Source organism: Oncorhynchus gorbuscha, linkage group LG04 (genome assembly GCF_021184085.1).
Source record: "Oncorhynchus gorbuscha isolate QuinsamMale2020 ecotype Even-year linkage group LG04, OgorEven_v1.0, whole genome shotgun sequence".
Lineage (NCBI taxonomy): Eukaryota > Metazoa > Chordata > Actinopteri > Salmoniformes > Salmonidae > Oncorhynchus > Oncorhynchus gorbuscha.
The window spans coordinates 40441709-40457062 of NC_060176.1; the positions used below are offsets into that span (position 1 = coordinate 40441709).

Below are 15354 nucleotides of genomic sequence, written 5' to 3' on the forward strand. Positions count from 1 at the left end.
AGGACTCACTAAAGAGAAATTAGATCAGCTCTTCGTGAGGTGCGGCCACGCCTTAGAGGCAATGATCCATCTCCTCGAGAACCTAACGCAACTTTGACTTCCACAATCCAACTCTGACAGAGGTGGCAATCTCCTGAGAGGAACTTGGCTGGACACACTCTGCTCACTCACAACGAACCGCTGAGTTTCGCTCTCTCCCAATGGAGGACCCAAACATTCTACTGCCCCCGGTCTTTGGACCGAATGGAATTGAGGACTGAGAAAGAAAGAGCTCCGATGAGGGAAGAAGCTTCTTTGGCTGCAAACTCCAATGCCAGGACCACTGACCTTTTTCCCCTTTCCTCTCGGTCATAACAGAAATCCAACTGAACCAGGTGACACTCAGCTAAAAATACATGGAAATGCATTGCATTTCATTTCCCTTTGGGTGACGCTGTGTGTGTAAACGTGGCAGTGATTGATTATTGTAGGACTGTTTGTCTGAATTAATAACCAATACTGTGCTAGCGCTGCCCACAGCAGGTGTTAACCTGTAACCGGGCCGGTATACCCCTGATTGGGGAGCCTATAGTTTCACGGCTGTGAAACTTCACTGATGTAGCCGCTTTCACTTCTCCTGTTTTCACAAGTAACAAAAATGTCAAATTCTCCAAAGTCCTGTTCAAGTGTTATCACATCTGTCTGTGAGTACATTAGCCTGAAACAAAGCTGTAGAGTTTCCTACTTTCAGTGATTGTACTGCATTCCCTTTGTATCTTGTGTCTATTAAGACAACTGTACCAACCTTAATTTTCAATCTATTTGAGTCTAGCAATACAACTTTGACGTATATCTGTTGCATTGAAGTCCCTAAGGAGCAATTTGATTATTGAAGTCAGATGACCGTTCAGAATGAAAATATAGTAAATTGACTGTTGATTATGACTACTGTCGATATAGGACTACAATGGTATAACAGTTAATAACTACTGATAGTGTTAATTCAAGGGGTCTTTATAGCAAAACCCTTAAATGGTGCCCCTCAGATGAATTTGGATAGGATTGCCAAATTAATTTAAATTAGATCAATTATTCCAGTAATTTAAATCAGTAAATTATCTTGAATATCCATATCCATCGTACCAGTGAAATGATGGCTCACCTGTGTGCGCGTGACCATTTGCTTTGGAGTGCACGTTAATAGCATTTCACTGTTAGGTAAAGCTTTACCTCGAGGAGGGTGTTCTTCTGGGGTTCATTGACCTTGCCAGCCAGGCAGCAGTGAGAGATCGCGTTGAAGATGATGGGCTTATTGGACTTGGAACTGGGCTCCTTGAACAGCTTGGGACCTGAGGGACACAGTGGAACGACAAGTCTTAGCATTAAATGCTAACATTAATAGAGACGAGGAGAACGTGAGCAGAGCAATGGTTTTATGGGAACATTGTAGGGGTGTTACAGGAATATTATTGGAACATTATGAGAAAGTCTCTTGTCATACTGGGAAACAGTCTGACTTTCATGTGTACTGACCAGTGTATTCTGCCATGGAGTTGATTGAAGATGCAGTGGAGCCGTTGTCCCAGTCTCTCTCAGTGTTTCGACTGGCGTTTCGACTCAGGCCTGGGAAAGACTCAGACTCACCACTGGCAACGGAAAGCAGAAAACACGGATGACGATCAAAAAAAGAAGAAGAGTTTTAAAAATGGCACACGAGAGGTAGAAAACACTGACATCAATTACACCCAAACCAAAATTCTTACACAAGCACCCAGTTACATATTTTGGGGCACTTACCGTTGGGATCCTGCTCCTCCAGAGTTAACGCTATCCGCCTCAGTGGTGGCAGCAGAGGCCAGGGACAGACTGGAGCCTGACTGGGCACTGCTCAGGTTGTCAGCTACCGAGCACCAAAATATAGATTCCATCTTAGTATAGCTAACTCTTCCTATTACACTCCTATCCCCACACAGATACACATGACTGCAAAATCTGCAATATTTTCTCAAAGGGAATTGGGAGACATGAAACTGACCTGGACCAAGGATGTCAACCAATCCTGGTTCCAGAGAACCACAGTGTTAACAGGGTTTTTTCCCTCCCAGCGTAGCTGAATGATATGTATTAGTGCAGGACTGGAATAAAAGTCTGCACACACTGTAGTCCTCTGGGACAGGAGTTATTAACCCCTGGCCTAGTAAGATGAACAAAAGTGTGGTGGTTATTACGTGTAGATGAAGAGCACTTGGAAGAGAAGGTGTCGCTGGACGACTCCTCTCTGCTGAACGTAGACTTGGGTCTGTGAGTCTGGTGACTGGGTTTCTTAGGCTTGGTCTTGGGGGTCTTGGGCTTGGCTGGGCTGCCAAGGCCCTGCTCCTCCATCAGCTCCTGCTGCTTCCTCCTCAGGTACTGCTCCTTGATCAGCTCCCTACGGGCCTTCTCCTCCTCCTTCCTCATCCGGTCCTCCTCCGCCTTCCGCCTAGGGGGAGAGACAGACCACAGGCTCAACAACTGCAGAATTTGAAAAGACTTAACACGGAAGAGGACGGAGGAGGGACAATACTGCCATTTTCTGTGTTTTTCTATGAATTAACATTTCAAAGCAAATGTTATTTTTCACATGCGCCGAATACAACAGGTATAGACCTTACCGTGAAATGCTTACTTAAAAGCCCTTAACCAGCAAAGCAGTTCTTAAAAAAATAGTAAAAAATAAAATAACAATAACGAGGCTATATACATGGGTCAATGTGCAGGGGTACAGGTTAGTCGAGGTAATTTGTACATGTAGGTATGGGGGTCAACGTAAATAGTCCAGGTGGCCATTTGATTAATTGTTCAGCAGTCTTATGGCTTGGGGGTAGAAGGCTGATAAGGCTGATAAGGTGCCTTTTGGACCTAGACTTGGTGCTCCGGTACCGCTTGCCTTACGGTAGCAGAGAGAACAGTCTATGACTTGAGTGACTGGAGTCACAATTTTTGGGGCCTTCCTCTGACACTGCCTAGTATATAGGTCCTGGACGGCAGAAAGCTTGGCCCCAGGCATGTACTGAGCCGTACGCACTACATTTGAGGTGTAAAGAGCAAATACACAGGTGTGCAAAACTTGTGACTATACCGGTAAAACACGCTATTGTGGGAGGCCTTTGGTGGTTTTTAAGCTAGTGCTTAAAAACAGTCTTATCCTACCTGAGCATGATGACTGCTCTTGCAGACGTAGTTTTGTTTTGATTTGGTTGTAAAGACGTCATGTTTGTTACCTGGACTCTTCCCGCTTCTGTTCAGTCTCTGCCTCCAGCTGTAGTTTGCGTAACCGGGCATCCTCAGCCTTCTTCTGCTGCCTTACGAGAAACGCTGCCCTCTTCTTAGCCAGCTCATCCTCCGCCTTCTGTTCATCCTGTGGCACAATACAACACACTTACTAGGAGCATTTTACTCAATGACATTCAATAAAACTTGATTTACGCCACAAACAATTGCCTGTGTCTCCTCCCTCGTCTCTTGCTTTATTCATTCAGTCAAATGTAGAATTTTATATTATTCCTTCCCGGAAAATGTTGTACTATAAAAATGATGTAATACCTTTCCCTGTCCTAGACATTCGACCACCCAAAAGATGAGAATAGGCCCTATATCTTGTCCACTTTATGACACACACTCACAGTTAGCCGGTAATTGCCGGCTTTTGGCCAATAAAAAATAAATAAATTGTAGCCTGGCCGGGAGAAAAACAATCTCCCAATTAGGCTACCAATCATACAACGTGACTTCGTGCTACAACACCATTCCCGCACAGCCTTACGTGCACCTTCTGCTGAGAGAAAGAACTAGTGAGAGGAGCCTTGGCCCACAATAATTTTGCAACAACAATATTTGGGAAATCTGCTCCCAAGAACCATACTGTATGTGATCATGTCTCATGTAATTCAAGATATTACATTATTTTCAAATACAATCAATTTTTGGGCTTCGTTATGGTCAACTTGCAGCTTACAAATGATTATAATTGCCCCCTGACCACCCGCTCGGACAAATAAAAAAATAATAATAATCGGTCCGCTGCTGAATCCAGTTGCCTACCCCTGGCCTAGGCTACTGTTATTGTGAAGATGGAGGCCTTTTTCATTGAAGTAAAATGAAAGCTGAAAAAAAAAAAAAAAAAAGAATGCCTTTAGTGATAATGCCTATTGAAGTGGACAAAGATGAGAAGAACGTTAGCACAACCAAATGCAGGCTACTGTGTGCAAATCGCTCTTAAGGTAGAATGCAATTTTGGAACGTTCATTTATTTTCGTAATTACAAGGATTAAAGCAACAACAAAGAAATCCCATGACTGAAACGTAAATCAATCTCAGATCGATTGTTAACCTCCCCTTTCATGTAAGAAAGGCATGACCATCATGCCTTTAGGGAAAGAGGACCATTTTTAAAAACAGCAAGTTTGTCAATTCCAGTTCCCTTGCTTAGGTGGTCCTGGGTCCTCCCGGAGATCATTTTTATGTAGAACTGAGAAGCTCAGTCCTGGTGACTTAAAAAAATACATTCTAGTCCAAAATGAATTTAAATAAAATTACGCTGACACCATCTAAAATATAATTTCCACCACCAGCAATGTGCCCAATAACATATCAGTAAAAATTATTTTAGAAAGGTCCAGTGCAGTCAAAATACATTGTTTCCTGTGATGTGTATCATATTGTACAACAGCTGATGAAACGAGCACTGTAAAATAGTTCAGCTATTTTTGTCAATTTTAATGGAAAACTATTACAAGGTACTTAAATTGTTACCCAGTAATTATTTGATATTGAGATAAAACAGCTGCATTGGAAATTTAAAATGATTTTTTACACATTGGACCATGTAGATAACGGCAGGTAGCCTAATGGTTTAGAGCGTTGGGCCAGTAACCAAAAGCTTGCTGGATCAAATCCCTGAGCTGACAAGGTAAAAATCTGTCATTCTGCCCCTGAAAAAAGGCAGTTAACCCACTGTTCTAGGCTGTCACTGTAAATAAGGATTTGTTCTTAACTGCCTTTCCTAGTTAAATAAAGGTTAAATTAAATAATATAACCTATATTCTTAGATGCGCAAATCGCAATTGCCTGTAGCCCAACTGATGCAACATAGTGGCTATACAATTTTTAAAAGGCTGAATCGTGGGATTTGTCCATCTACATTTACCCCATTAAGACACAACATCCTGATTGTTAATAATTATTTTATTATAAATATATAAACAAAGAAATATATGTTTCTATAATGAAATTATGCCATCGCCCTTTTAAGATCCATGTCCCCATTAAGCTCTGTGTTGCGCAGCTGCGCCTAAACCATGCTTGAAAGTCCGGTTGTAAATGCATTTGTAAAACGATGCAACTCGCACAATGTCCTTCTGTAGCTCAGTTGGTAGAGCATGGCGCTTGTAACGCCAGGGTAGTGGGTTCGATCCCCGGGACCACCCATACGTAGAATGTATGCACACATGACTGTAAGTCGCTTTGGATAAAAGAGTCTGCTAAATGGCATATATTATTATTATTATATATTATTATATATAGAAATAAACGTGGTAGCAATGGAAAAATTGGGATCCCCTCTCTTAAAAGGACAAAACTGTTTTCAAAATACATTTGTGGTGGGCCTCCCGAGCGGCGCAGCAGTCTAAGGCACTGCATCGCATTGCTGAGGCGCAACTACAGCCAGGGGTTTAATCCCTATACAGAGGGAGGTGCACAATTGGCCCAGCTCCATCCAGGTTAGGGGAGGCTTTCGTTGGCTCTGCAAGCTCTAACGCCTGCAAGCTGGGTTCAGTCAAACAGTGTTTTCTCCGTAAAAATTGGTACGGCTGGCTCCCGGGTTAAGCGAGCAGTGTGTTAAGAAGCAGCGTGGATTGGCAGATCATATTTCGAAAGGACGCATGTCTCGACCTTCACCTCTCCCGAGTTGCAGCGGTGAGACAAGATCGTAACTAGAATTTGGATATCCCGAAATTGGGGAGAAAAATGGGGGAAAATTACAAAGGAAAAAAATGCATAACAATAAAACAAATAAATAAACAAACATGGGTTTTCCAGCGATTGTGTTAAGAACTGTTGTGCGTTGACTGCTTATCAGAATACATTTTTCCCTCCCTATGGCTCTCAACTTGAAAGCGCCTCGAGAATAATATTCATCTCGCATAGAACACAACAACCCGACTAGGTAAATATGTAAACTATTCTTCTATAGGGTTGTCCGATTTTGTTTTAACATTACAGCGTAAAAATAGTTGCATCCTGGGTGAAAGTACAATCATTGGTTTGATCATTATTATTGGACATCACTTATTATAAACTGGGTGGATCGAGCCCCGAATGCTGTGGTATATCAAACCATATACCATCGGTATGATAAAATAAATATTTTGACTGCTCCAATTACGTTGGTAACCAGTTTATAATAGCATTAAGGCACCACTGGGGTTCGTGATATATGGCCAATAGGCCTGAGTCCAGGCACTCCGTGTTGCATCGTGCTTAAGAACATCCCTAAGCTGTGGTATATTGGCCATATACTACACCCCTTCGGGCCTTATTGCTTAATTTTTGTAGCGGTATTAATCTAAACGAGTTCTTTAAATATGCAAACATGTTTTGTTTCATTCTGTTGAAACATTTTCATTGGCTAAATTAAGCTATGCTTTAGCTACTGCAGGCCTATGATATGAAGGCATTGCGCACCGGCAATCCAACAGAGTTCGACAGTTGAACTTGAGGTTAGGAATGTTTTAGGCCTACCAGAGTTACTCCTATAATCTAACAACATAATGATCATTTTTATAAAAAAAAATATTCAGATAAAAAAATGAAGTAATTAGCCTCCTTCTGTACGTCTTTATCTCTATAGCAGACACTGTAGCCTATCTGACAAGGATAAAGAAATTAACGTTGGTGATGTAGCATGCCGCCAGCATATCTCTATCGCTCTGGAACAAGGCCTAAGCTTTTCTTCCTTTATATATTTTAAATATTAATATCATACACTGGACCGCTAAGCCTATAGGCCGCATGCCCTGATGCATTTAGTGCTCAAATCTCAGACAGCTGAACCATGAAGTGGACAATCATTATTTTAGAAAAGTAAAAAACAATAGGCGTTTTGCATTTCATACACTCCGAAACACAGAAAAGCCTCGTGTTTTTGTAATTTGTTATAGGCTGTTTTTAAGGACACGTAAATATGGATCATCTCAGATTGGAACGCATATGGACGTCTGGTAAATTCCTCAAATGTCTGGTAAATTAAAATCTTCCCAGTCACATTGTCCAGCGGCACATTTTTCTGACAGAAAACCACACACACACACACCTTGAAGAAGAATCCCAGGCCAGACTTCTGTTCTCCGTCTTCCCCATCCATGGTGCTGTTTTGACCACAGTCTCCCTCCATCTCCTCTGGGTCCTTCAGGTCTGACAGGTCCACCTCTATCAGGGGGGCTTTGCTCCATGACACCTCCTCCAAGGGGACGTTCTCCTTCCCAGAGCTGTCCGAGGAATTCAGCTCCCCCTCCCTCAAGGTACTGGACAGGCACTCAAAGGACACTTCTGGGGTGACATTCACCGGGTCGATACGGGCCATTGTGCGCAGGTTAGCCTCGTCGTTGAGCCTAAAGGTGGCGCTCCGTCCAGGCTTGTCCTGCACACCGATTGTCTCTCCACCAACAGAGGGGGTTCTGGTGTCAGGGGGTCTGCCCTGGGGGACCTGCCCCCGGGGAACTGCCTCAAGTGGGGCAGGGTCTCCAGGCTGTGGGTGGGGGTGATTGCCCTGCTGGAGGTAAGGCCCTGCCGCCCGTGCTCCTTGACCAGCTTCAGCTCAGACGGCTTTGACCTTGGGCCTCTGGCCGAGGTCAGCTTGGGGGGTTTCCTGGTTGGTGCGGTACCGGTGGTTGGTGCGCCGCTGCCCATCTCCACAAAGTGGGCGGCAGATTGGGCTTTTGGTTCAGAGCCGCTGGTCTTGTCGTTGGGAGGAGGGGGGCCGGGAGGGGACTGTACATTCTGTTTCATCAGCAGGTCCTGCTGGAGGGACAGCTGCATCATCTGCTGCTGGATGCTGCCGATGGCATCATTCAGCATCTCAATGGAGCGGTTACATTCATTCAGGTCCAGTTCTTCGTCCAGCAGCAGACCAGTGCTACCGCTGCACTTCCTTTCCACCATCTCTAAGGCATCTGGGACTGGCGAGGTGGCAGACCCCGTCTCTTTGGCCACTCTCAGTGCGTCCAGGCATGAGTCATCTTTCGAGCTCCCCCCTTTGTCGCCGTTGAGCTCCTCTTTGGAGTTGTAGTCTGGTTTGAGCGGGTGGGGCAGGGTGTCGCTCTTTCCCTTCTTGACGATGTGCAGAAAGGCAGCCTTGCCCAGCTTCTGTCTATGTCTGGCTGACAGCACCTCCATCTTCTTCTTCTGGTGCTCGATGGCCTTCCTCTTCTCCTCCAGCTGCATGTGGAGCTGGACCAGCTCAGAAGCCAACAAGTTGGTGCCACCGTCCCCCCGCCCACCCTGGGGCGAGGAGGGGCTCTGGTCCCTCTTCAGCCTCCAGGAGGTGGGCAGAGAGAGGGGCCCGCTGCACTCGGAGCCGTCTGGGGTGGTCCTTTGGGAGCTGGACGCGCTGGGTCGCAGGTCATGGTTGCTGCCAAAGCGCTGCTGGGCCTTGCGTTCAGCGAAGCTGGTCATGCGTATACTGCCGCTTGCCAGGCTGCTGGCCTGGGAGTGGGTGCTGAGACAGGGGCTGGAGCGTCCACTACCACCATCATCCCCTTTATCCTTGTCCTCTTTCTCCTTCAGGTCCTCCTGCAGCTTGGCTGACTCTTCCTCCTCATCGAAGGCCTTCCTAGGCCTGGTTGGGTCCTTGGTGGTGAGAGCTTCATCCAGGTCCTCCTCATCAGCCTCATCCAGGTCTGGCTCCAGGTCCTGACCAATATTCTGGTTGTCACTGTCAGAGTGTAGGTAGAAGCCCCCAGGTGGCTCTCTGGAGGAGGGGTCCACACTACTGGTGACCAGGTTTTTACAGGCTCCTTGTCCCTGGGGTGGCCCAGCCAATGAAGCTTCAGCAGACACGGCAAACTCCCCACTAGAAGTGGGAGTAGAGGTCCGATTTAGGCTGGTGGGGATTTTTCTCCTGGCCGACGCCGCGAGTCCAGGCACCCCCTCTACTCTCCGGATGGACCCCGCTCCCCACGATCGCCCCACCTCCCCACTCTCCTCCTCCTTATTCAGGCATACAGACTTCTCTTTTGCCGATTTCAACACAGCAGGCATCAGTGGTTCTAAGTAAAAGCTATCCTTGGGCCTGGCCCCAGCAGTTGGCTGCGTCGCCTCGCCCTGACTGGGGAGAGCGGTTGACGCTTCAGTCCTCATCACCGACACAAGCTGCTCCTCCTCCTCCTCCTCCATGTTGACGTTTCCCAGCAGGCCGTGGCCGTTGACTCGGCGGGGTGCAGGGCTGACTGGGGCGCGGCCTATCTGGGCGGGTCCAATCAGGGTGTGGCCCTGGGGGGTGAGACCCTGGTGTTTGGGGGTGAGGTTGGCTACGTTAGAGGCCAGGCTGTCTTTACTGATGGAGCGGGCCAGACTCACACTGTCCCCAGAGGCTATATCAGCGTCGCTGTCAGTGGCTGAGATACCAAACGTGTACGGGTTGAGCGTTGACATTGGCCTGGAGGGGGAAGAAAAAAAGAGTGAGACAGCATACATCATGAATATGATCAGCACAACATTAGAAACAGAGTTTGTAAAGGATAAGAAATCAGGCTATCTGGAGTTAAACAAAATAATCAAAATCTGAGATCTCCCGATTCTGATAAACATATGTATTATTAATTAAGAAAGGTGTTATTGTCACACTATACCTCTGTCTCTTGTCAGGCCAGGCCTGCACTGAACCTCGTGGCTGTCTGTTCTCCAAGGAGTTGGAGCGGTTTCTAATTCCTAGACACACACAGACAAAACATTGACCATACAGCTACCTATAATACACAATAGAAAAGCCATCTGATATTGAAATGTGCACTGTAGTATTATTCCACTACAACACAAAGCTACACAACTACAGAAAACCATCAGTATAACCAAAGTATAAATGTAATTTCTAAAATGTGCCTATGGATGGTTTTGGATCGTCTTCTATGGTAAATGGTAGCTGTGGTGGTGTGTCGTGTGGTGCCCTCACCCGATCCATCCTCTCCCTGTTGCTGCTTCTGTTGTCTCTGCCTCAGAGGGAGGAGTGGGTGGGAGGTGCTGAAGGCTGCAGCAGGACCTCCTTTAGTACTGTGAATCACACGCACACAAACCATTTCGATTACCTACCTAGTCAGTCTTTGAATGTTGTCTGCTGGATTACAGTGCATTCGGAAAGTATTTAGACCTGTTGACATTTTCCACATTTTGTTTTGTTACAGACTTATTCTAAAATTGATTAAATAATTTTTTGCCCTCATCAATTTACACACAATACCCCATAATGATAAATCGAAGTATTCAGACCCTTTGCTACGACTCGAAATTGAGCTCAGGTGCACCCTGTTTCCATTGATCATCCTTGAGATGTTTCTACAACGTAATTGGAGTCCACCTGTGGTAAATTCAATTGATTTGACATGATTTAGAGCAGGCCGCCTGGCCAACCTGAGCAATCGGGAGAGAAGGGCCTTGGTCAGGGAGGTGACCAAGAACCCGATGGTCACTGACAGAGCTCCAGAGTTCTTCTGTGGAAATGGGAGAATCTTCCAGAAGGACAACCATCTCCTCAGCACTCCACCAATCAGGCGCTTATGGTAGAGTGGCCAGACGGAAGCGAATGAATGGAGCAAAGTACAGAGAGATCCATAATGAAAACCTTCTCCAGAGCGCTCGGGGCCTCAGACTGGGGTGGGGATCTCCACCTTCCAACAGGACAACGACCCGAAGCACACAGCCAAGACAACGCAGGCGTGGCTTTGGGACAAGTCTCTGAATGTCCTTGAGTGACCCAGCCAGAGCCCGGCCTTGAACCGGATCTAATGTCTCTGGAGAGACCTGAAAATATCTGTGCATGCAGTGATGCTCCCCATCCAACCTGACAGAGCTTGAGAGGATCTGCAGAGAGGAATGGGAGAAACTCCCCAAATACAGGTGTGCTTGTAGCGTCACCCAAGAATACTCTAGGCTGTAATAGCTGACAAAGGTGCTTCAACAAAGTACTGAGTAAAGGGTCTGAATACTTATGTAAATGTGATTTCAGTTTATTTATAATTATTTGCAAACATTTCTAAACCTGTCTTTTGCTTTGTTATTATGGGGTATTGTGTGTAGATTGATTAAATTGTTTTCCCCCCTCAATTTAGAATAAGGCTGTAATGTAACAATGTGGAAAAAGTCAAGGGGTCTGAATACTTTCGAAAGGCACTGTATATCCTTTCCTAGACTATGTGAATTCATTGAGGTCTTAAGTACATGGACAGTTTAAGGGATTAGCCCCTCTTACACCTTCGGTAAAGCAGATTGACCCACATTCCCTAGAACATTATCGGTTTAGCTGTCTCTTATTGCTCACATTTTTAAAGGTCCAATGCAACGGTTTTATCTCAATATAAAATCATTTCTGGGTAACAATTAAGTACCTTACTGTGATTGTTTTCAATTAAAATGGTCAAAAGATGTCTTAAAGGACAATTTCTTAGGCAAAAATGTTGCTAGGACTGTCTGGGGGTGGTCTGAGTGGGAAGGGGAAAACTTAAAATGAGCTGTTTTTAGCAGAGAGGTTTGGAACTCTCTTATTGGTCTATTAACTAATTTACTGCATGGTGATGTCACCATGGATAACCAAAACTCCATCCCACCAAAACAGGCTCCCTTTTCAAACAGTTCTTCTTACACTAAAAGTAAACAGACATCAGGAAGAGACACCCCATAACCACTCACTCTCCACACAGATAATCAACCCATCAGTCAGTTGACTCTATAGTCTTTGTTAATCTGACCTACTGTCCCTTTAATCCTAATCTTTTACCCTCCCACAGTTCAACCAACAAACACGATACACAATGTTCTTCAAGGCTGGAATGATTGTGGAACATAAATTAACTAATATCGATAAACACAGTGGAGAAAGTGAGGGCAAAAATGAGAAGGGCCAGCAAATGCATGTGAAAGGTGAGAGGAAACAATGTAATATTTTCCAAGATCGCTATATATGGGGAAACACAGGTTGATGAAATATGAAATGAGAAGGGTGGAGAGAGAGGAAGGAGAGACTTACAGAGGGTCAGAGTCTTCAGCAGGGTGCAGGAAGTACCTGTTGGAGACATCAGGGCTGCTCTGGGCAGAGACAGACAGACAGGCCTCGGTGATGCCAGGGGTCACCTGGAAGCTACGCTTGGTGGCGTTGGAGATGGGCACTGAGGGGCGGGCACTCTTCGGCTGAGCCATGGCTCGGGCTGTTGTGAGAGGAGGGGAAAAGCATCAATCAAAACAGAGGTGGGTGGGTAAGGAGTGGAGAATATTATAAATTGTCTCATTGAAACTGCAGCTGCTTATTTTCATTCCCAGTCATGTTCTGTCTAAATGTATTATGTTAAGATCAGCTAAATCTGCAAGTCAAAGTACATAACAGACTATTGAAAATTCCAAGGGGATTACCTACAAATGTGCAATGAAAAGCTATGGGAATTACAATAATACATGTTTTTTTTTTAAAGACCATTGACACTTCAGTTTAACCAAATAATTTTCTATAAGTAAGAACCCATTACTACTGTTCTTCCTCATCTTACAGGTTCAACAGCTTTAGTTGATCCACCCATTTGGCACTACCCTCCCTGCGCATACAAATACAACATACTGCACAGTACATCACTATACCTCAACTAGGCTTTGGCGGTACACCGTATACTGGGGTATTTTGAAATACCAATGGTATGATTCTCAATATCATAGAGATGGATAAGATAGATAGATATAGGATTTGGGGCCCCCTGAAGCTCAAGGGGTGTGTGCTACGCCACTGTGCTTCTACACCTGCATTGCTTCCTGTTTGGGGTTTTAGGCTGGGTTTCTGTACAGCACTTTGAGATATCAGCTGATGTACAAAGGGCTATATAAATCAATTTGATTTGATTAAAAAGATAGGTTCACCACTTAAGATGTGCCAAATAAATGATCTCAAGCTCAGTGCTCCAGCTATGCGTTTGGTTTACTAACTTGCTAGCTTGGTAGCTGTCTTGCACGATCAAGCTTATTGGTTACAGCAGACACACCCACCCAATCCCCAACTGAACCAGATGCAGAGCAGATGATGCTCACCATCTTTGAACTCCTCAGTCCTGGGTTGGACAAACTCTGGCTTGACCGTCTCAAACCACCAGAAGAACTCCGCAATGAACACCATCACATTGTGCTGCAGGGAGAGAATAGGGACCATGTTAGACAACAGACATGTAGCCTAATGCCCTGGCAGCTAGCTATCCGTGGCTAGCTTAGCCTCGCACAATGACATTGCCTTTCTCCCATGAGAGATTAGGTACTATCGCCCTAACAAACAATATTTTGTGGGCTAGCAGAGTACTGTTATGAGTATGGCATCAAATCCCAGAAGTAGTTTGGTACATGCAACAGCTCATAAACGCTAATATATGGAATATTTACCTTGAGCACCAGTGGAGAGTAGAGCATATCTTCTATTGTTAGGTAAAAGCTCTTGTTGAGATACTCGTTGGCAAACTCCTTGAGCAGCTGGATGTTATACAGACTGTCAGCTATGGAGGTCACCTCCTTCAGGCATATATCTGATAGGAGACACACAGGTCAAAAAGGTCAGGATGGAGCTGAAAGACCTGCTGCTTAGATATCACATAGGAGCACAGGATTACACAACTCGGCGTACTACAGTAAGAGAACACTAGTTTGCCGTGGTCTATTTCAATTAGAAATCAGATGAAAGACATTCGTGATTGCTTAGTTCAAATCGAGGCCTTCTAACTAGGCCTAACCAGGGAATCAAATTGCATAGGCTTCCTCTTCCCATCAAAGTCATTCAACATATCTAATGATTAGCCGAAGTTTGTTGAGTGGGAAGGCGTCCATGTCCTACCGTCAAGCTTCATGAGGTTGGGGCAGTAGTAGTGGACCACGGTGAGGAGCGCGGCTCCATCACACACATCCCTCATCAGGTCCTCCAGTAGGGGGAAGAAGGGCAACTGGCGCCCTGATGTGTGCTCCCTGCGGTACCGTACCTGACCACCAGGGGGAGGGAGAGAGTCAGACCATCTCTATGGCTTGAGCCCCTCTGAGTTATTATAGTCCTACCATACAGCCTAGGGCTTATTCAGTGGACGGCAATGTTTATAAGGTTGCAGATAGAAATATAATGACAAGAGTAGATAGGAATGTAATGACAAAGGCAGGGTAGCCTAGTGGTTAGAGCATTGGACTAGTAACCGAAAGGTTGCAAGTTCAAATCCCCGAGCTGACAAGGTACAAAATCTGTCGTTCTGCCCTTGAACAGGCAGTTAACCCACTGTTCCTAGGCCGTCATTGAAAATAAAAAAAAATGTTCTTAACTGACTTGCCTAGTAAAATAAAGGTCAAATAAAACTAAAATAAAAAACACGAATCATGTTCGGTCTAGACAATGCATTTCTATCAGAATTCATTTAGTGGCACTCCCTGAATAAGCCCCAATCTGTCTGTGTGAGGGTGGAGATGGGTGGAGTGGTCCTTCATAAAGTGTGACATGGTGCCATGGTTTGTCTGCCACCAACCCTCACAAACCTCTCTGTGAATGTGGTGTCACAGTCCCCACAGTCAAACCAGGCCACTAGCATACAGAAGAGGGTCACATGGGAATCACTGGCCCACTTCTGCTGGCTAACTGTGTGGTGTAAAAAATAAAAAATAAACTGAACTAGCCTATTGTATTCATCAATGCTCTAGTCTACTGGCCAGGACTAGCTGAACAGCCTGAACCACATTAACTTAATGATTAATCAAACTAAACTCCAACCATCAACCAAAGGCCTACAGAATGAATTTCTGATAAGAGATACTAAATGGATCTCAATCCATAGGCCTCCCAGTCTAATCACAACTTGGCCACAGTAGTAGCAAATAAAATAACCCATCCTGCAATCTGAATATACAAATCTTAAATTATTCAAGTGTAACTACCATTAAAAACAACACACTAATCTTTATTTGGGAAGTAGCTAATTCTACATGGGTAGGCCTAACTAGAGTGACAAGTCAGAAAAAGATCAACTAGAAGGTTCCAGATCTTTAGGGAGGCAGGGACAGCTCCTCTGGCTCCAGCATGCAGTGGGCCAGGGTGTGCATGAAATCAGACTGAGTCGCACAGACAGCAGA

The 15354-nt window shown here is 45.2% G+C and overlaps 1 protein-coding gene across 1 annotated transcript in view; it reads right to left on the reverse strand.

The window, feature by feature from the left end:
- Positions 1 to 15354, reverse strand: part of camsap1b (calmodulin regulated spectrin-associated protein 1b) — a 38969-nt gene that overhangs the window by 3387 nt on the left and 20228 nt on the right. The window contains 13 exon segments of the mRNA XM_046346771.1: positions 1210 to 1328; positions 1513 to 1625; positions 1777 to 1879; positions 2208 to 2458; positions 3240 to 3376; positions 7331 to 7708; positions 7711 to 9673; positions 9867 to 9945; positions 10187 to 10284; positions 12254 to 12431; positions 13297 to 13390; positions 13639 to 13778; positions 14084 to 14225. Of these exon segments, the coding sequence (XP_046202727.1) occupies positions 1210 to 1328; positions 1513 to 1625; positions 1777 to 1879; positions 2208 to 2458; positions 3240 to 3376; positions 7331 to 7708; positions 7711 to 9673; positions 9867 to 9945; positions 10187 to 10284; positions 12254 to 12431; positions 13297 to 13390; positions 13639 to 13778; positions 14084 to 14225 (3795 nt within the window).